At 36.4% G+C, this 20,940-nt stretch overlaps 2 protein-coding genes across 5 annotated transcripts in view; one reads left to right on the forward strand and one right to left on the reverse strand.

The window, feature by feature from the left end:
• KLHL28 (kelch like family member 28) overlaps window positions 1-17,715 on the reverse strand; it is a 30,290-nt gene extending 12,575 nt beyond the window's left edge. The window contains exons 1-2 of one of the 2 annotated variants that reach the window (XM_045799423.2): window positions 17,380-17,715; window positions 3,395-4,293 (exon numbers count right to left, since the gene is read on the reverse strand). In XM_045799423.2, the coding sequence (XP_045655379.1) occupies window positions 3,395-4,293 (899 nt within the window). In that variant the 5' untranslated portion in view covers window positions 17,380-17,715. The remainder of the gene's footprint in view (window positions 1-3,394; window positions 4,294-17,379) is intronic. The other variant, XM_045799414.2, reaches the window with a different exon arrangement.
• A 62-nt stretch (window positions 17,716-17,777) lies between these two features.
• TOGARAM1 (TOG array regulator of axonemal microtubules 1) overlaps window positions 17,778-20,940 on the forward strand; it is a 69,409-nt gene continuing 66,246 nt past the window's right edge. For 2 of the 3 annotated variants that reach the window (XM_045799374.2, XM_045799396.2), the window contains exon 1: window positions 17,780-20,073. In XM_045799374.2, the coding sequence (XP_045655330.2) occupies window positions 18,031-20,073 (2,043 nt within the window). In that variant the 5' untranslated portion in view covers window positions 17,780-18,030. Of the gene's footprint in view, window positions 20,074-20,940 lie in introns of all 3 variants that reach the window. The other variant, XR_015723019.1, reaches the window with a different exon arrangement.

The raw sequence follows: 20,940 nt of genomic DNA on the forward strand, positions 1-20,940 counted from the left end.
GGCTCCTTGCTCAGCAGGAAGCCTGCTTCTCCCTCTGCCTGCTGCCTCCCCTGCTTGTGCATTCTCTCTGACAAATAAATAAATAAATAAAATCTTTAAAAAAAAAAAAACAGAACCATTCTACCTTTGCTTTTGAGACCAACCCCTTCCAATTTCCTCTAAAATCTTGCTTTATCAATGACCATTCCTCTATCCTATACCCTCACCTTATCTCTTTTTACTGGCATCTGATAATAAACAAACTCATGTCTCTCTCTCTTCTAGAACAAAACAAACAAAAACTTAACTCTGATTCTATCATTCTAAGTCTTCACAGTTTATTTCCTTATTTTTTATCTGCTATACATCTTAATCTGCTATAATATATCCACAGCATTCCTATAATTCTGCTGAAATTACTCTACCAAAAGTCATTAATGATCTCCATAGAGCCAAGTTCAAGAGCCATTTTTCTATCTTTATCTGTCTGGGACGTTCCTTAGCATTTTACATTGTTAATGACACTTCTTCCTTCTTGACACATTTAAACTGCTTGGCTTTCATGATACTATTCTCTCTTGATTCTCCTACCTCTAAGATTGTTCTTGCGGCCTTTATCTTCAATATTAATGTTCCCCAGAGGTTCATTTATGAACCAATATTTTTTCCTTTCTATATGTTCTCAATGGATAGAAGAAAGGGACATTTAAACCAGTCAAGAAGTCCAGAAGACTTCATGGTTTTAATTTGTACCTCCAAATGATATATTATATGCCAGTAACTTCCAAATATCCAGTTTTGATGTCTTCATTGAGTTTTGCAATCATTTCCAGCTAGTGGGACATCCTTCACCTGGATATTTAATAGGTACTTCAAACTCATTATGTCCAAACCTGAACACATTACTTTCCCCTTTAAAATGGCTCCTCCCCCTATATTCTCTCTCTTGGTATATAAGATTCATCCAATATCTAACCAAGAAATCTAACTCATCTTTGCTTCTTCCCTCTCACCGTCCCCCCATATCCATTCACTAAATCCTGTCAATTTGCTCTCCTAAAACATTTCTTAAATTAATGCCCCCTTTTCTATCTTTGCTACTTCCACTTTGGACCGTACAATCTCTTGCCTGTACTTTTACAATAGCCTCTTTCCTAATGACTTGGATACTAATTCTGGTTCCTCAATCTTTCTCCAAAAGGAAGCCAAGGATGATCTCATATATGAATCTGATCATTTCACTACCTTCCTTAAAATTGTTTTCTGACCCACATAAGAAAAATCTTCTTCATCATGGCACAGGATACCTTCTTTGACTTGGCCCATACTGACCCTGCCTACCCCTTACTGTTTAGATCTTTGAACTTAATTTTTAATTTGGTTTTTCTTTTCTTTTTTTTCCCCTAAGATTTTATTTTTAAGTAACCTTTATACCCAACGTGGTGCTCGAGATCAAGAGTCGCATGCTCCACCAACTGAGCCAGCCAGGGGTCCTTGATCTTTGAACTTTATACTCTTGCAATACCAAAAAGCTTTTCATCCCCTGCACATCCTATACTGTTACCATTTCATTGTGTCTTTGTGCACTTCCTGTGACCTTTTGCTTGGGTCTTGCTTAGCCTTCAACACTCAGCTTGGACGTTAACTTCTCCACAATAATATTTTCCTTAAATACCCCAAATGGGATAAATGCCTTTCCTTAACACTTCCATGGTATTATCTTTATTATCTACTTAAATATCTGTCTCCTTAACTAAATTATAAACTTCTTAAAGATTCATTATCTAGCATAGTATGTCTGATACACAGGTGTTAAATATTTTTTGTAGAATTAACTTGAATAATTTTTTAGATTGATTCCAATTTTTTCATAGTTATAAATAATACTGCAATAAATGGCTTTGTGCAAATGACATTAACATTTTTTTTTTCTTCTGGGGCGCCTGGGTGGCTCAGTCGGTTAAGCATCTGACTCTTGATTTCAGCTCAGGTCTTGATCTCAGGGTCATGAGTTCAAGCCCTGAGTTGGGCTCTGTGCTGGGCATGGAGCCTACTTAAAAATTTTTTTTTTCTTATAACAGATATAAGATGAATTACTGGGTCTAAACATATGAACAGTTCTTATAACTTTTTAATAATTTATGTATGTTATATTTAATATTTGAGAGACCAAGAGGCAACTGGTCAAGAATTTTTACCATGTAAATTCACATTTGGAATTTTTTGTCATGACATTTTACTAATATGTTTACTTTATGCCCATAATTAGTGCCTTTAAAAATAAGAGTAAACAATCAATTTTTGTAGTCACCATAACTAATGGTAATCTCAATGATACTAGGTTTAGACTATGCAATTGGTTTAATTTAGACAATTAAAATGCAATTGAGACTTTCTAAAAGGCACAGGTATATCAGATGACACTGCTAAAACATCAATAGTTTCCTACCACTGGAGGGTGGCAATCTACTAAATTTTTGAAAATGGCCAGAAAGAAATCACAGTATTAAATAAACTAATCAAACATGAGAGTTTTCATGAAGCATTCCCATTCAAGGGTAAAGCAAAAGTAACATCCAGCTCTATTTTCAACGTATAAAAGTTACTTGTATGATGCTCCAAACCAAGGACTGGCAAACTATGGCTAAGGGCTAAATTCAGCCCACCAGTGACTTTTGTAAATAAAGTTTTGTTGGAACTCAGTCATCTCATTTGTTTACATATTGTCTATGGCTGCTCTCACACTACAATGGCAGAGCTGAGTAGTCATAAGAGAACATATGGCCACAAAGTCTAAGATATTTACTATCTGCCTCTTTACAGAAAAAGTCTGACAACTCCTACTGTAGAGTATTAGAAAAGGAAGCACTCTTTACTACTGTCATTAAAAAATATTTATACTGAAGAAAATAAATACATATGTCCATGATTTGTACTCAGTGTCCTACTTTTCTTATTTCTTTGGTGATTCTTCTACTTGACGGTATTCGTTCAAACCCACTCTTGTCCCCAGCCTGCCCTCTCAATAATTCCTAGCTCTCCTCTTTAGCATCTTCTGCTACAGTTAGCAATAATAAATCCCTACTGACCTGGTCAAATAATAATGTAAACAGTTTCACAAATTAAAAGAAAAAAAGACATAAAATGGTAGAAAAGTAACCAAAATTCATAAAGTCTGTACATGGGGGAGCTGGGAGGAGGCTGTTAATAACTGAGAGAGTGTTAAAAGGAATGGATGGTGATGTGATTAAAACAACCTGATAAGTGTTTTAGGAAGAATAGAAGAAACAAAAACAAAAACAAAAAGCAAATAAAGTAAATAGTAAAAATCAAACTATTTAAAAAACAGAAAATTAGCACACTTAAAAAGTATAAATCTTTTAGCATCAATCCTTTAAGAAAGCCTTCTATTTACCTATCCAAACAGGCAAATAGTCCAGATTTTCCTCCTACTGCACAAAGTACTTTGGGAGCACAGCGAGGTCGTGTCGTCAGGACAGTCTGATGAGAGAGTCTATGTTCAGGCATAAAGTGGTACTTTAGGGCTTCATTCAAAAGATGTTTACAAGTGCGATCATCACGAATAAGATGATTTGCTTCATATAGTCTAGTGAGAAACTTAACACTCAGCAATGGTAATCTCACACTATTAAGTAGCTGTGCTAAGTATTTCTGACGTTCTTGTACGTCATACTTGATCCAAGACTCAAGTGCATAAAACACAGTCTCTTCTGTAGCTACATTCAAACAGTCATTGGAAACAATTTCATCCAAATCAGCATGTGTAAGCTCAAAAAACTCTTCAGTCTGGCAAACAGCTTCAAAATTCTGGCATATGTATTTAGTAGCTGCCAAATAAAGGTCATGACAACCATATGTCTCTGCAAAACGAGAAATTCCAATACAGTTACCAGGATCAAGTTGGCTTTCAAGAAATGCACAACATTCTTTCAGAACAAGTTTTATCTGGAGTAGGTTTGCTGCTGGAAGAAGAGATTCAACTGTGTCCTGTGAAATAAAAACAGTTCCTGTATAGGCATACTCCACAATGGCCTGGAGAGCAGTTTCATCAATGCACTGAAACTCAACCTCACTGTTCTCTTTTTCAGAAAGGTTTCCAGTGAACATAGCTTTGAAATATGGGCTGATGCTGGCAAGTACCACTTTGTGAGCATGGATTTTAACATCACCGACTCGAAGAATGATGTCACAGAGTTCGTGATGTTGGCGAAGAAGATTCAAGCCCTGCAGAAGTTGTTCAGAATGTAAGTGGGTTAAGTTAGCAAGCATGTAGGTCGGGGATGTGTGGTCCATCTGCAGAAAAACAAAAAGCACGGGCAGTTATTTCAAAATAATCTTGCCTGTATGATTCCCTTTTCAAATAGTACAAAATAAATGAAATTTCTTGTTTATTGGCCTATTTGTTGGTTTTTAAATACTTTATACTAAATACTAGACTGAGGCTTTTAGCAATCATATAATTAACAATCAATAATTCAATTCCTATATTATAGATCCTAGGAAACAAAGGCCCAAAGGTTATGTGATATGCCCCAAACCACAAAGGTCTCTTGATAATGGACTTTTGGACTGGAACTCTTCTGTTTCTCTTCATTAAATTCAAGTTACCACTGAAACAAAATGCAAATGTGAAAAAAAAAAACCCTAAAAAAAATGAGTTTTGAAGCAACATTAATAACTTTTTGGCTATTTTCTCAATAATATCAATGCCTGCCAATCTAATCAACAGATGCTTTAACTGGAAATAAATTTCATGTTAACTCATACACTTTACCCGAAGACACAGTAATTACTTTAATAATGGGTGCTGAATTTAACAAAAGTATTACTATTAACTAATTCAATAACAAAAAAGTAATGTGAACACAATTTGATGCTCTATAGTAAGGGCAATTAGGTATCTACTCAACTCTTCAACATAACTTTAGATCATATTCAATCAATCTTTTTGCCACTTTGTACTTCTGAAAGATGAAAAAGAATAAAAAATAAGAGAAAAGAAAAAAGATGAGAGAAAAAAAGAAGAAAAAGAAGCAACAGGGATTGTGGTAGGCTGCATGAATAATGGCTCCCCAAAAAGACATCCACATCCTAATCCCTGGAACCTTTGAATGTTATCATATGGCAAAAAAGACACTCAAGTTATAATTAAGGATTTTGAGATGGAGACATTATCTACTGGATTATCTAGGTGGGCCCTAAATGCAACCACATGTACCTTATAGGAAGATAGTAGGAGATTTGACACAGAAAGGAGGAAAGAAGGTAATGTGACCACAGAGGCAGAGATCAGAATGATGAAGCCACAAACCAAGCAATACTGGTAGACACCAGAGGCTGAAAGAGGCAAGGAACACATTCTTCCCTGAACTGCCAGAGGGAGCACAGCCCTGCCAACACCTTAATTTCAGCCCACTGATAACTAATTTCAGAGGGTGAAAGGATAAATTCCTGTCGCGATTTGTTACAGCTGCCCTAAGAAATTAACACATGGATACTTCAGAATGGATCTTAGCAGCTGCTTAGAAATAGGAACTGTTTCCTTCCTACCTCGAACATAAGTTATTGGGATAATAAAAAAGTAGACTTCATTCCAATTTTTAAAGTGTTATCAAATAAATCAAAACTTTCCAAAAAGTATTAAGTAATATCAATACTGGTAAGACTGGGAGAGTGTAGTACTTTATTCCTATACATTTTTAAGTGGAAATATCCATATATTGAAACTTTTATCTTCATCAAGAACTTAATCATTTCACACCTGTTTCAAATGAATTTTAAATCTATTAACAAATTATGTTATCATGGCCACCTAGCAGCTAGTATCACTGACCTCCATTTCTGGTCTTTCCAAATAATTCCACACAACATCTAATAATAATTTTCCATCATGGTATGAACAAGACTCAAGAAATTGTTGGAAAGAAAAAAATTCTGGGTCTTAAAATAGGTACTTTACTCCAGAACAGAATACTGGTAAGAAGACAGCAATGATAGGCATAAGTTTAGATCTAGATCTGTACTTTTACTTACTATAGTACTGACCTTTTAATCTGCTTAACTCTCTTTAGTTTCAGTTTAATGGAAAAAAATATCTTAACTAAAAAGTGAAAAATGAACAGGAATGAAAACCGGATATAGAAAATAAATGACAAAATTAAGAAAGCAGTCCTAGCTACTTTACCTCTAGTTAACTTCTCTCATCTTTATTTTTCTTATCTGCAAAATGAGATCATTATACCTGAACTATACACCTCACAAGGTTTTCGAGAGTCAAATTAGATACTGCACATGAAAATACAATAAACTGTTAAGAGTTATAAATATAGAGTATTATGATGAGGCAACAGAGGCGCCAACAGGATCAGGAAAGAACAGGGACCTTGGAAATACAGGATAATGAGTTTTAGTCCTAATTGGGTCATATACTGTTGTTATATAGAATTGTTACATTTCTTAATCTACATATTAATTTTTTTATTCATAAAGTAAGAATACCTCCCTCTCAGAAAGCTACTCACATGAAAATGGTTTTTTAAAATGTAAAGGTACACACAACTTGAAGTGCTATGAATACAGCACTATAGTGCCATTTTATTAAGTTGCCTCTTCCCATATCTTCACTTTCACAAATTCCCATTCTTTCCACAATGCCCTTTCATTCCAATTTAGCTCACGTAATCACTATAGCTCTATACAAATATTTTCTTGCCAAATGTCAGATTTTTGTCTTAACCTTTCTCCTCTCATCTTCTTTTCATCCAATTCAAATTCTCAAAAAGCTGGGTCAAAATTCACTTCATCTCTAAGTCTGTAAACATTTAAGTACTCAACTCCTTTACATGCAATTAATTATATGTGCTGTTTTGTATAACATAAAAAACTCATTGCCTGAGATTCTTAACTCTCATTTGTCTGATTTAACAAAGAGAATATTATTCAGACTGAAAAGTGCAGAATAAACAGGAAAGGTGAATGGATACAGAAAATAAGAGAAGGGATTGAAAACGGAGCTATAGCTAATGAAACAAGAAAGGGAAATAAAAGGTGAACTGATTGGAAAGGAAGAAATAAAACTGTCTTTGTTGGCAGATGACATGACTGTCTGTAGAAAATCTGAAAAAATCAACGGAAACACTCCTGGAACCAATAAGCAATTATAATAAGATAGCAAGATACAAGGCTAATATACAAAAATCAATCACTATCCAACACATCAGCAATCAACAAGTGAAATTCGAAATTTAAAACATATTACCATTGACATTAACACCTACAAAATATGAAACATATAGATACAAATCTAACAAAATGTATACAAGAGCTATATGAGGAAAACTATAAAATTCTAATGAAAGAAACCAAAGACTAAATAAATGAAGAGATGTTCCATGTTCATGGGTAGGAAGACTCAATATTATCAAGATGTCAATTCTTCCTTACTTGAACTATAGATTCAATGCAATCTCAATAAAAATTCCAGCAAGTTATTTCATGGCTACGGCAAACTGATTCTAAAATTGATATGGGGAGGTAAAAGATGCAGAAAAGCCAACTCAATATTGAAAAAGAAGAACAAAGTTGAAGAACTGACATTATCTCATTTCAAGAATTATTAGAAAGCTATAGTAATCAAAACAGGGTAGCGGTAGTGAAAGAACAAACAGACCAATGAAAGAGAATAGAGAGCCCAGATATAGAACAGAGACAGAGAGAAATTAAGGAGCCAATCACATTTACAATTGCACCCAAAACCATAAGATACCCAGGAATAATCCTAACCAGAGGCAAAGGATCTATACTCCAAAAACTACAGAACGCTTATGAAAGAAATTGAGGAAGACACAAAGAAATGGAAAAACGTTCCATGCTCATGGATTGTAAGAACAAATATGGTTAAAATGTCTATGCTGTCTAGAGCAATCTACACATTCAAAGCAATCTGTATCAAAACACCATCAACTTTTTTCACAGAACTGGAACAAATAATGCCAAAATTTGTATGGAACCACAGAAGATCCCAAATAGCCAAAGGAATGTTGAAAAAGAAAACCAAAACTGGTGGCATCACAATTCTGGACTTCAAGCTCTATTACAAAGCTGTAATCATCAAGACTGTATGGTACTGGCACAGAAACAGACACACAGATCAATGGAACAGAATAGAGAATCCAGAACTGGACCCCCAACTCTATGGTCAACTAATCTTCAACAAAGCAGGAAAGAATATCCAATAGAAAAAAGACAGTCTCTTCAACAAATGATGCTGAGGAAATTGGACAGCCACATGCAGAAGATTGAAACTGGACCATTTCCTTAAACCATACATATAAATAGACTCAAAATGGATGAAAGACCTAAATGTGAGTCAGAAATCCATCAAAATCCTACAGGAGAACACAGGCAGCAACCTCTCTGACCTCCGCCGCAGGAACTTCTGCTAGACATGTCTCCAAAGGCAAGGGAAACAAAGGCGAAGATGAACTATTGGGCCTTCAAGATAAAAAGCTTTTGCACAGCAATGGAAACAGTCAACAAAACCAAAAGACAGCTGACAGAATGGAAGAAGATATTTGCAAATGACATAGTAGATAAAGGGCTAGTATCCAAAATCTATAAAGAACTTATTAAACTCAACACCCAAAGAACAAATAATCCAATCAAGACATAGACAGAAGACATGAACAGACATTTCTCCAAAGAAGACATCCAAATAGCCAAGAGGCACATGAGAAAGTGCTCAACATCACTCGGCATCGGGAAAAACAAACCAAAACTACAATGAAATGAGCCCTGGGTATTACATAAGACTGATGAATCAATAAGACTGATGAATCACAGACCTGTACCCCTGAAACAAATAATAGATTATATGTTAACTATTTGAATTTAAATAAAAATTTAAAAAAAGAAATATTGAGAATAAAGTTTAAGTGAAGAGATAATACTTTTAATGCTTAACAAAAAACAACTCAAACTAAAAACTTTAAAAGGGCAAGGTAAAAATAGGGAACTTAAAATGAATTACACTGGAGGTTTGTCATAATATCATTCTTAAAATTTTTAATTTGATGCCTTTCCTTTCTGAAGAAATCTGGCTTAAGAGAAATTCACTAAACTTTAACTTTTTTTTTTTTTTTTTTTTGGAAGCTTTAAAACAATGGTTCTCAAAATATGGTCCTTGTACCACCAGCATCAGCATCCCCAGGGACCTGCTACGGATGAGAATTCTTGAGCCCAACCACACATCTAAGAAATCAGAAAGTACATAGACAGAAAGGGGCAGCAATATGTGTTTCAGGCCCTCCAGGCAACTGATATGCATGCTAATGTTTGAGAACTAGTTAAAATATTGCCAGCACAAGTGTAACTACTAAAAAAAATCATCCTACGTCATACTGTAACTCCTTCAAAATTATGAACTACAACTGTGAGTATATTTGGTTCTCAGCCATTTACCTCTAAATGGCTAAAAATAAATCAAAGAAGCAATAACTTCTAATTTTTAAAACCTCACCTCATTGACAATTTCATCTCAGTGACAACCTTGTGCAGAAGAAAAAGCAAGTATCATGGAAAACCGCAAAGAACACTGAGCAATTTGAGTTCAAGTCTACATTGACTACTTAATAGCTGTATACTTTGGGCAAATTACTTATTCTTAACTTGAACTTTGTCATTTGTAAAACTTGTCGCTGTGGATTAAATAGAATGTTTGGTTTGGAAAAAGAGACCAATGGAGAAGAATTAAAATACAGATATAGATCATTTAGCCTATGCAAATTTAGCTTATGATAAAGGCAGTATTTCAAAATCAATGAGGAAAATAGGGTTTTAAATAAACATGTTAGAATAACTAAATAGCCTTATAAAAAATAGGTAAAATTAGATCCCTTCCACAAATCTACACCAGGATAAACTCCTAATGGATCAGAGGTATGAATGTAAAAAATGAAATCATACAACATATTACAATAACAGGGTGAATTTCTCTGTAACCAAGATTAGAAATAATTTCCTAACTATGATACAAAACCCAGAAGCAATAAGTGAAAAGACAGATCAACTTGATTACATTACAAAGCTTTAACTAGCTACAATACTTTGACTAGCTAAAAAAATCATAAGCAAAGGAGAAATCTGAGGTTGAGAAAAATATCTGCAACATATGTAAAATACATATCGGAGTATGTATAACATTTCTAAAATATTCTAGTCCTACAGGAAAAATAGACTAAAGAACAGCTAGTTTAAAAAAATGCAAATGTTCTTAACTATATGAAAAAATCACTCAACTTCACTTATGATCAAATAGATTAAAATGAGTTAATAGTTCTTTCTCTTGGCAATACACTGTGTTGGTACGACTGTGAGAAACAGGCATTCTCACAAGTTGCTGTGCAAATATTAAATGATATAAGACCTCTGGAGGTAAATCTGGAAAATCTAGCAAAATAACATTTGCATTTACCCTCTGACCCAACAATCTGACTTCTAAGAATTTACTCAAAAAATACAATGGCAAAAAATATATAATGACAACTACAAAAAGTTAATAATTGCAAGTTTATTTGTAAAAGCAAAATAACAATTCTTTACGCTTATTTTTATGCTTGAGAGACTAAGATGTAACTGACCAAGAATTTTAAAATAACTCTAACGTACACCAACAAAAGAATGGTTGGAAAAAAAACCGACATATCCATGCAATGGAGTGCTATGCAGCTGTGGAAAAAGAATGAGGGATCTCTATACATACAGCTCTAGAGAGATCTCCCTGATCGAAGCAAGGAAGAGAAATATGTGTATAGTACATCACCACTTATCTAAGGGGAGGTGACAAGTTTACAGGTTCAGTTATATTAAAAAACAAAGGAAATTTTAAATATTTTTAAAAGGTTAACTACAGAGTAGAGGGGATAGATAGAAGCTAGACATCTCCAAATATAATCCATTTTTTGACTTGCCTATGGAATCAGTAAAGTATTTTACATAATTATACAACAAAATTAAATCTTAAAAACACAATCCATAAGAAACTTGAAAATTAAAGGAAGCAAAGGAACCCAATATTTATCTAGTTAGTGACCTAACCATACCATTCCAAATAACTTTAAAACAGTAATTTGATGGTCTGTTACTAGTGGGATATGCCCTTAAAACAAAACAAAAAACTTTATACTATTTTCAGTAATCACATTATCGGTGAAAGTGTTATTTGATTCTGAAACTGTTATGTGTGCATTGCAAATTGTTATGTGTGCATTGCATAATTACAAGGCATTTCTAATATCATCATCCCTAGGGTCACTGTGATCTGTAATTCTCAACAGGGGAGAAAAGAGATAAAGACATAAGACTAAGATATTAAATATAAACCTTGTACTCTGATTTTGAATAAAAAGTATAGGAGGGAATAAATCTATATACAGAAACATTAATTACATGTACTACTATATATTTTAGGTATATGATATAGAAAATACATATGAGATATACAAATGCATAAAATATATACATTATTTTAAGGAAAAAGTTAATTATATTTCCTAGCTCTGTTTACTGAAAATGGCTAGGAACTATGACCAACCCAGTAGCAAGGAGCACTCCTACCACCCAGATGTGGTCCCTAAATATCAATCCCTCCCCAAGGGATCAGAACTCCTTGTTCAAATGGCTGATTCAAGTCCTAGGCAGAAAATGTCAAGATAAATTTGGAATCTTTACATACTAGAGAGCAAGAAAGCTATCAATGACAACTAAGGTTATAAAAACAGGAACTAAACTGAATAGGCAGACTATCACTAGTCAAAGATGGGACAAAGTGAGTATCAATAACTGCAACTGATTAAAAGATATCAGAAATGCTTAAAACAATGAGTCCATAATGATAATACAATTATGACAATTTAAAGAGAGTCGTAATTCATCAGCACTGGAGGATGCTAATGAACCAACTTATTATTTGAAACCTAGTAAATAAAGGGAAAGAATCGAACATTTATCACGTCTTTCCAATACTAACTGTACCACTGGTACCAAATACATGAGGGGAAGTTTCTTTTTATAAAAGTACTCCAGTTAATAAATAAAGAAGGAATGATAGAGTGTCACCATTTCACAATCTCAATGAATAAATGTAGGTATTGATCAAAAGCATTGATTATGAAGGGCTGCTAATATCACAAAAAGAGAAGACAACCAGACATCTGGATCTTTTGATAGAAGACCATAGTATCAATTATGGATATTGTTGACTCCCCAGCCCCCCACACACACCAAAATCAAACATGCAGTCCACAGTCTAGATCTGACTATTAATCTACAAGAAATACAGAGAACAGAAGAAGCATCTTAAACCGTAACAGAAGGATGCAATCAGCAACAACACCCTGACTGTGAGAAACTGTACGGAATAACCTAGATGCTTCCACAAATAAACTGAAAGAAATTAAAAGAAAATGAACCTACAGATCAAAAAAAATTTGAAAGACATATCAAACAAATACAACTTGTGACTGTATAGGTGTGTGTGCATGCATGCAGACACATGCACACACACCCAGACACACACATGTAGGAGACAACTGGAAATTTGTAAACTAACTAGATTACTGATTATATTAACTAATCACTGTTGCTGAAAAATGATACTGTAGTTATGTTTTTAAGAGTTTTTATCTTTTATATACTAAAATGTTTGTAGGTAAAATAATATCATATCAGGGATTTGCTTAAAATAATATGAGATGAGAGGCACTTGGGTGGCTCAGTCAGTTAAGCGTCGACTCTTGATTTTGGCTCAGGATTTGTTCTCAGGGTTGTGAGACTGAGCCCCGCATCAGGCGCCACACTCAATAAGGAGTCTGCTTGAGATTCTCTCTCTCTTTATCTCTCTCCCTCCCTTCCCTGTACCCCCCTGGCACACATGCGCACATTCTCTCTCTCTCTCTAAATAAATAAATAAAATATTTCTAAAAAAATAATATGGGATGAGTAAGTGGAGATGTAGATGATGTCCTGAGTTGCTAACTATTGAAGCTGGGCGATAGGTACATGAGGGTTTATGATATTATTCTGTTTTTGCATGTTTTTGAAATTTTGCACAGAGGAAAAAAAGAATGTATGTATAGGGCACTAAGCTTGGCATAAGACTTAGAAATGAAGAATCTGAAGTTCAGAGAGTTTAAATGAATTAACAAAGATCATACAAGTAGTAAGAGACGTTACTGGGACTATAATGTTTTCTTAATCTAAGAACAATGTTCTCTATATATTACACTCAAAAAATTTCAATGCTGAACAGTGTAGACTTGCTCAAAATATTTACTGAACCAATTTATAATTGTTGCCACTCCTGAGGAAATTATTCTATAAAGAGCTAGGTGGAAAAAGCCTTTGACTGTCAAGATGTGCCAGTTACTGTTCTAAACTTTTCACATGTATTAACTCCTTTCATCCTCAGAATAATACCATGAGATAGGTACTGTTGTTGTTATTATTCCTATTTTATAAAGTAAGCTGAGGCACAGAGAAATTAGGCCCAGGCAAGATTTAAACCTTGACACGTTGTCTCCAGAGTTCTTCATTACTGTTATAAAGCCCCACTTATAATCTCTTAACCTTATTAAAGTTTTAACTCAAACAAGAATCTAAAAAAGTGCAGGACAGAAACTTAAAAATTGTTAGATCACGTACAACTACACATACCTATGTAAAATATATACAAATACTATGTAGATCAAATACAATAGTACACCAGGGCTTTAAAATGAAATACAGAAGGATCGATGGAACTATCATTCCCTTCTGTTATTTATATAATGGCAGCATTCTTGTTACATGAATGCGCACAACATAAAGACAATGTTAGATAAAATCAAACTTTCCACAGTCCACAGCAGCTTCATAATTTTAGGTGCTGAAACAAAGCTAATAAAGGTCAGGCTGTGAGTTTAGTAACTACTTAACTGACACCTAAGCTACACAACAGTGGTGCTGAAATCAGCTGGGAGACAATTATCTGCTACAACAAGAGCAAATAAATGGTGATGAGAAATAAGAATTGTTTAAAAAAAAATCTAAACACACATATACTTTGCTGTAAAAAGTGTGATCTATAAAAAATGAGAGTATTTTATCAGATCAGTTCTTTTCTTAAATTTCTTTCCCACAGTTCAACTCTCCTCACAGAAGAATTCAATTAATGATGGCATACTATTTTATCAGTGGGCCCAAGAACAGGCTGGCATATTTTCCTGTTCTTTGAGATTGACTTTCATTATACCTGGAGAAACAAAAGTAAAATTAGAAGCCTGCTATAATATGAATCATTATATCATGAAGTCAGAAATAATATGAAAGAAAACCCTCAAAGCCTTTTTTTTTTACATTCAGCAAAAGCTGTAAGTTACATAATTAATCCGTCCACTGAAAAACTGGTTGCAATGAAAGTGAAATCCTGTTAACTTACACAGATTAGTACCAGAAATGCAACAAAAACTGGATTGTTTAAAATTATAGTTTTGACTCAGAAATGCACAATGACTTTGAAACATAAACCTAAATAAATGAAAATGTATCTCTGATATACATCAAGAAAACCTGTAATTTCACATACATAAAAATAGACTCATAATTTTTTAACCTTATTGAAGTTTTGGCTCAAATAAGAAACTAAAAAATTTCAGAACAGAACCCCAAAAAGGAAGATTAAAATATATATAATTAAATAACATATAATAAAATAAATGAATGATTAATATTGGAATAATCAAATTTTATCCTATACTTTCAAAACTTTTCCCCACCAAAACTATTCCAAAGCTCTAACCAAGTAGCTACACTGACTAATTTGCTTTACTTTCTTTCTCTGTCCAATTAATTTCCATGAAAACATCCATAACATGTGCCACAGCACATAGATGTAACTTCAAAAAATTGTTGTGAAAATTCAATGAGTCAATATTCATTAGGTATCTACCACCCTGTATGACACACAGCAAACAATCAAAAAATGGTAGTCTTATCATGACCTGTTAATAGCACCTTTTCTTTGCATAGTATTTCTTCACAGTAACTTCTTAAACTATACAAAAGTCTTAATAGTTTATAGAATGCACACTGATTTCTAGTATTCCTGGATGTCTATAAAATTTGAGTAAAAACACAGAAAAAACTATGGTGGCTCATCCAGCCAATTAATATCTTATCTCTGACTGTGGAAATAAAAGATGTTTTACGGCAATTGTGTTTATAAGTCCAGCTCAAAAAATTGATATTTTTAATTTGTTTTACCTGAATTTGGTATTTTCAAAGTATTCTTAATTATAGCCTTTCATCTTTCAAAGGTGTACTATTAAATACACAGTGTACTCCACTATTCTGGAATTTGATTTAAAAATTTTTTATCCTATCTCTACTTATGGCTAAATATAAAAGGTTTTTCTAGTTAATACACAATTCCTACAATTCCCTGGATTACTTGAATTCAAGAGTAAGATTTATTTAAATTTGCTTCGTCAAAGAAATAAATAGATTATACATTAAATGAATGAGATTTGTCTTCCACAAAATAATCTTAAAAGATAATTAGTAAGATACATGATGTTGATAAGGTCCCGTTTCCTAAATATCCACCATGGAGGCTAATGCATCTAACATGCCTTTATCAAAGAAATTAAATGTAACATATAAAATAAATTGCAATCTGTAACATAATGATCTACGGATCCCTGAGAAAGGGGGTCAAAATGAAGACTCATTTCGCTTTGTTCTAAGAGAAAGGACACAATAACTGGTTGGGTTAAGTATCCACAACCCTTGAAAAGTATTCTCTGTGGAGAGAAGGAGTAATTCTCAAGCTTCTACCATAACTTTGATGATGATATATCATTCAAGACTTTCCAAGTTCCTTTTCTTTGATTTCATGATTGCCAAGCAACCTCCACTTCCCAAGTTCTTCAATACAGCAAAGAGTGCACTGGATTTTTCAACCTGAAAATTCTGATCACTGGAGAGGGTTATCTTCTATTCCAACATAAACTGGCATTCTAATACATACATTCTAATGTGTATATCATTCTCTTATTTAGTTCAGTTTGAGTTGGGTTTCTGAAGCCTGAATATATATGAGTAAAAGTATAAATATGAGTTTCTTACACTGGAAATATGAGAACCAGACAGACATTTCTTCTTAATGACCACTGCTACAACCATCTCTTGGTTTTCACTTCCCAGCCCTTACACTATCCCTAAAACTTTTAAAAAATGGAAAAAAAGGGGGGGTGGTCTATTGAAATAATGTTAAACCAAGTTAGGCAGATTCATTTAAAAACCAAAGTGACTAATTAAAATCAAAATAACAACCAAGAATTGAAACCAAAACATAAGGATGTTTACACAAGCCTCATTTACATTTACTCTATTCCCAAAGGACAAAAAGAAACCTATGATATTCAAATTGTGCTTTAGGACAACAAACAAATTATGTTTGAACTTGCATTATCCAGCAACATTATTTATAAAGTGGTTTGGCATATGTAACTCAATTATCCTAAAACTTCACTTGCATTTAAGCTTAATGAATTGGAGACTTCAAATAATAACTCGGCCTTTTCTCAGTGGGTCATTCTAAAGTAATTGTGTCATTCCTTCAAAAAATATCTCTTCCACACTTCAAAGAATTCAGCCTCACACCAGACACTCCAGCTCTTCAATTGTATCCGCTCAAGTTTCATTTACAAAAAGGAGAGAACGCTCACCAATTCACACTTCGCCTAAAACAAAGAAACGTCTATTATTAGCCCTAAATCTACAGGGCATAATTCTCTTAGGTCCATGATGCCAAGAACTTCAACCGCAAGTGAAATTGTCTTTGCAATCTCGGTCTCCAGGAGACTGAAAGGCTGCAGAGACGCGCAAGGATCCTGCAGGGAGACTGGGGTGGCAGAGCGTGCGGGAGGAGGGAAGGAGTAAGTGTCAGAGAGGAACTGCATTAGGAGACTTTGAGAACATACAAGAGAGAGGCGGTGAGATACAGGGAAAAACAGATTAAGTACGTTTTCAAAGAGAATTTAAAGTGATGAAAGTAAGGAAAGATGAAATAAAATCATTAACCTTCCACGACCAGAGGGTAAGCGAAGTAGGAAAGGGGGGGGAGGGCGCAGAGTGTAAGGGCCCCAAAGACCATAATTTGAAAAAAAGTACTCGAGCTATGAGCTTGGCCTTGGTCCGAATCTCCATTCAGGGTACGCGGACCGCAGGAGGAAAGGATCGCACTTACTCAGGGTTGTAGAAAGCAACGCATTTACAACGGTAACAAACCCTGCACAAGAAGATGTCGCCTCTCTCCCGGCTAGCTCCCGTTCATTTCTTTACCTCTTACTGCAGCACCTGCGTCACTCCGGCAAAACTCTGCCAAAGCCTGCGCCGCAGGAGGACAGCAAAAGGAAAATACCTGAGTCCCAGGAATCACGTCGGCAACGAAAGGAGGAGTCGCGGACCACTGGAGTCGGGGCAGAATCCTCACTCGTCTCCAGTCAAACCCCAATCCTTTCGGGTGGGGCGGGGATCTTCCGCTAGGAGCGGAAACGTCACTTCCGCTTAGGGCCTTCACCCTTCTTTGCCTTCTCCGCTCTAGATACGCTCTCTACTTTCGCAACGTTCTCACTTCCTTTTCCAAGAGCCTGCGGCCTATTCGTAACACCTGACGTGGACTACATGACCCAGCATTCACCACGGCAGGTTGATTTCCGGGTCAAGAGGTCCGCGCTGGGTAGATCACCATGGAAGCCATCGGTTTGGTCACGTGGTGCCCCTGGTTACGCCCGGTGGCTGCTGTGGGGTCTGGGGCTCAGGCAGGGGCCATTTTGCCAAAGGCAACCTCCCGGGGGCGGCTTGGCAGCTAACTGAATTTGTTCCTTTTCTTCCTCTGTAGCTTGGGGCTTGAAGAGGAACTGGAAGGCTGGGCTCCATCGAGCCCTTCAGAGACGATGGTTTCCGTCAGCCTCTGCCACCTGACGACCCTCCATGGCGGCGGTGCCCTCTGCGCTGCTCCTGCTGCCGCAACTTCCAGCCCTCTGTGCCTATCGCCTCCAGAGCTGCAGTCGTCCTTCCGCCCCAGAGACTGATGATAATCGAGCTGGGGGCGCCATGAGAGGCGAGAAAAACTATTGCCGTGGAGCTGCCGGAGACCACAGTTCCTGCCCGCCGACACCTTCGCCTCTGGCCTCGACCCTTTCGATACCCGCGGAGGCAATCACAAGTAGTTGGTCTGGGTCTGGAAGTGGTTTGTCAGGGGGAGATGAAGAGGAGACTCGGCTTCTACAACTCCTCCGGACTGCGCCAGATCCTTCTGAGGCCTTCCAGGCTTTGCAGGCTGCTTTGCCGCGGCGGGGCGGTCGACTCGGCTTCCCCCGACGGAAGGAAGCATTGTATCGGGCCCTGGGCCGAGTGCTTGTGGAAGGAGGTAGTGATGAGAAGCGACTCTGCTTGCAACTCCTTTTGGACGTTCTCCGGGGTCAGGGGGAGGCAGGCCAGCTGGAGGAGGCCTTTAGCTTAGCACTTCTGCCTCAACTAGTTGTCTCCTTACGAGAAGAGAATCCAGCTCTACGGAAAGATGCACTACAGATCCTACATATATGTCTGAAGCGTAGTTCTGGACAAGTGCTGAGAACGCTTGTACAACAAGGACTGGAAAGTACGGATGCCCGGCTTCGAGCTGCCACAGCACTGCTGTTCCCTATCTTGCTTACTCCTGAGGATTTGTTGTTCAACCTAGATCTCACAGAGGTAATAATATCCCTAGCCAGAAAGCTTGGCGATCAGGAGATAGAAGAAGAATCTGAGACTGCTTTCTCTGCACTTCAGCAAATTGGGGAACGACTTGGCCAAGAGAGATTTCAGTCCTATATCTCTCGCCTGCCATCTGCCCTGCGGAGACACTACAATCGCCGCCTGGAGTCCCAATTTGGAAGTCAAGTTCCTTATTATTTGGAACTTGAAGCCTCTGGATTTCCTGAAGATCCTCTCCCCTGCGTAGTGACTCTTTCGAACAGCAATCTTAAATTTGGGATTATTCCTCAAGAGCTGCATTCAAGATTGTTAGATCAGGAAGACTATAAGAACCGGACTCAGGCCGTTGAGGAATTAAAACAGGTGATGGGAAGATTTAATCCTAGTTCTACCCCTCATTCCAGTCTTGTCGGTTTCATTAGCTTGCTATATAATTTGTTAGATGATTCTAACTTCAAAGTGGTTCATGGCACACTTCAGGTCCTGCATTTACTGGTTATTCGCCTTGGAGAGCAGGTACAACAGTTCTTGGGACCGGTTATAGCAGCTTCTGTCAAAGTGCTGGCAGACAACAAGTTGGTAATCAAACAAGAATACATGAAAATCTTTCTCAAGCTAATGAAGGAAGTAGGTCCTCAGCAGGTGCTTTCTTTACTTCTGGAACATCTCAAACATAAGCATTCCAGAGTGAGAGAGGAGGTAGTGAACATTTGCATCTGCTCCCTCCTGACCTATCCCAGCGAGGATTTTGACTTACCGAAACTGTCTTTTAATCTTGCTCCAGCTCTTGTAGATAGCAAACGCAGGGTACGCCAAGCAGCTCTTGAAGCCTTTGCTGTGTTGGCATCGTCAATGGGCTCAGGTAAAACCAGCATCCTTTTCAAAGCTGTGGATACTGTTGAACTGCAAGATAACGGAGATGGGGTGATGAATGCTGTGCAGGCCAGATTGGCTAGGAAAACCCTCCCAAGGTTAACAGAACAGGGATTTGTGGAATATGCAGTGCTTATGCCATCATCTGCCCAGGGTAGGTCAAGCCATCTGGCACATGGAGCAGATACAGACTGGCTTTTGGCTGGTAACAGAACTCAGAGTGCACACTGTTACTGTGGTGACCACACAAGGGACAGCATGCAAATTTATGGATCTTACAGTCCGACTATCTGTACCCGAAGGGTATTAAGTGCAGGAAAAGGAAAAAATAAATTACCGTGGGAAAATGAGCAGCCTGGAGTCCTGGGAGAAAACCAGACCTCCAATTCCAAGGACATAGAACAGGTATGCATTTTTTCTAATTGCCTTGAATTGAAACTAGAAAGAATTTAAAATGAAAATAGGCCGCTAATGACTTAAGGGTAAGGCTGCTTTAGGATTGTTATGCTTTGTTTTTAATTTGGTTTGAATGGTGACGTGGATATCTATTATAATGGTACAGATCATGTAGGAACATTTAATAGGCTTACTGCTTGATGGATTTCATTGAATTTGAGGCACAATATGATAGTGACAATACGTGGATTTCAGTTTTGGCCTGTCAGTGGGGCATATCAGTTATCTCATCCATTTGAAAGCAAGTGCAGATACCGTATTATTTCCTTCCTAAATATTTCACATATCTCTTCTACGAATGGCATTTCCTTTATCACATTATTAACACACCTCAGAAAATCAATAGTAATTCAGTAATATCTAATATATACTCTGTATTTAAATTTCTCCAATTGTCCCTTAAAAAGTGTTTTATAGTATTTGTTTTACTTTTGTCATCCAGGTTCCAGTCAAGGTTCATGTGGTTAATATGTCTCTTATCTAGAACAATATGCCTACTTGTTTGTTTCTTTGTTTTTTTCATGACATTGACTTATTTGAAGAATTTGGATAATTGTAGAATTTTCTACATTTCTCAATTTATCTGTTTGTTTCTTTGTGATTACATTCAAGATAAGCAGTTTTAGCGAAAATGTTACATAGGAGATGATGTGAACTTCACATGACATCACATCAGGAGACATATAATATCACGTCCTGCTACTGGCGAGCTAAATTTTACCACTTGGTTAAGGTAGCGATAACCAGATCACTCTGTGGTAAGGTTTATCTTTCTCTTTATAATTAGCACATGATCTGCGGGATGATACTTTGAGA

The sequence above is a fragment of the Ursus americanus genome, chromosome 35, assembly GCF_024610735.1.
Source record: "Ursus americanus isolate L20-20 chromosome 35, mUrsAme1.1.p, whole genome shotgun sequence".
Lineage (NCBI taxonomy): Eukaryota > Metazoa > Chordata > Mammalia > Carnivora > Ursidae > Ursus > Ursus americanus.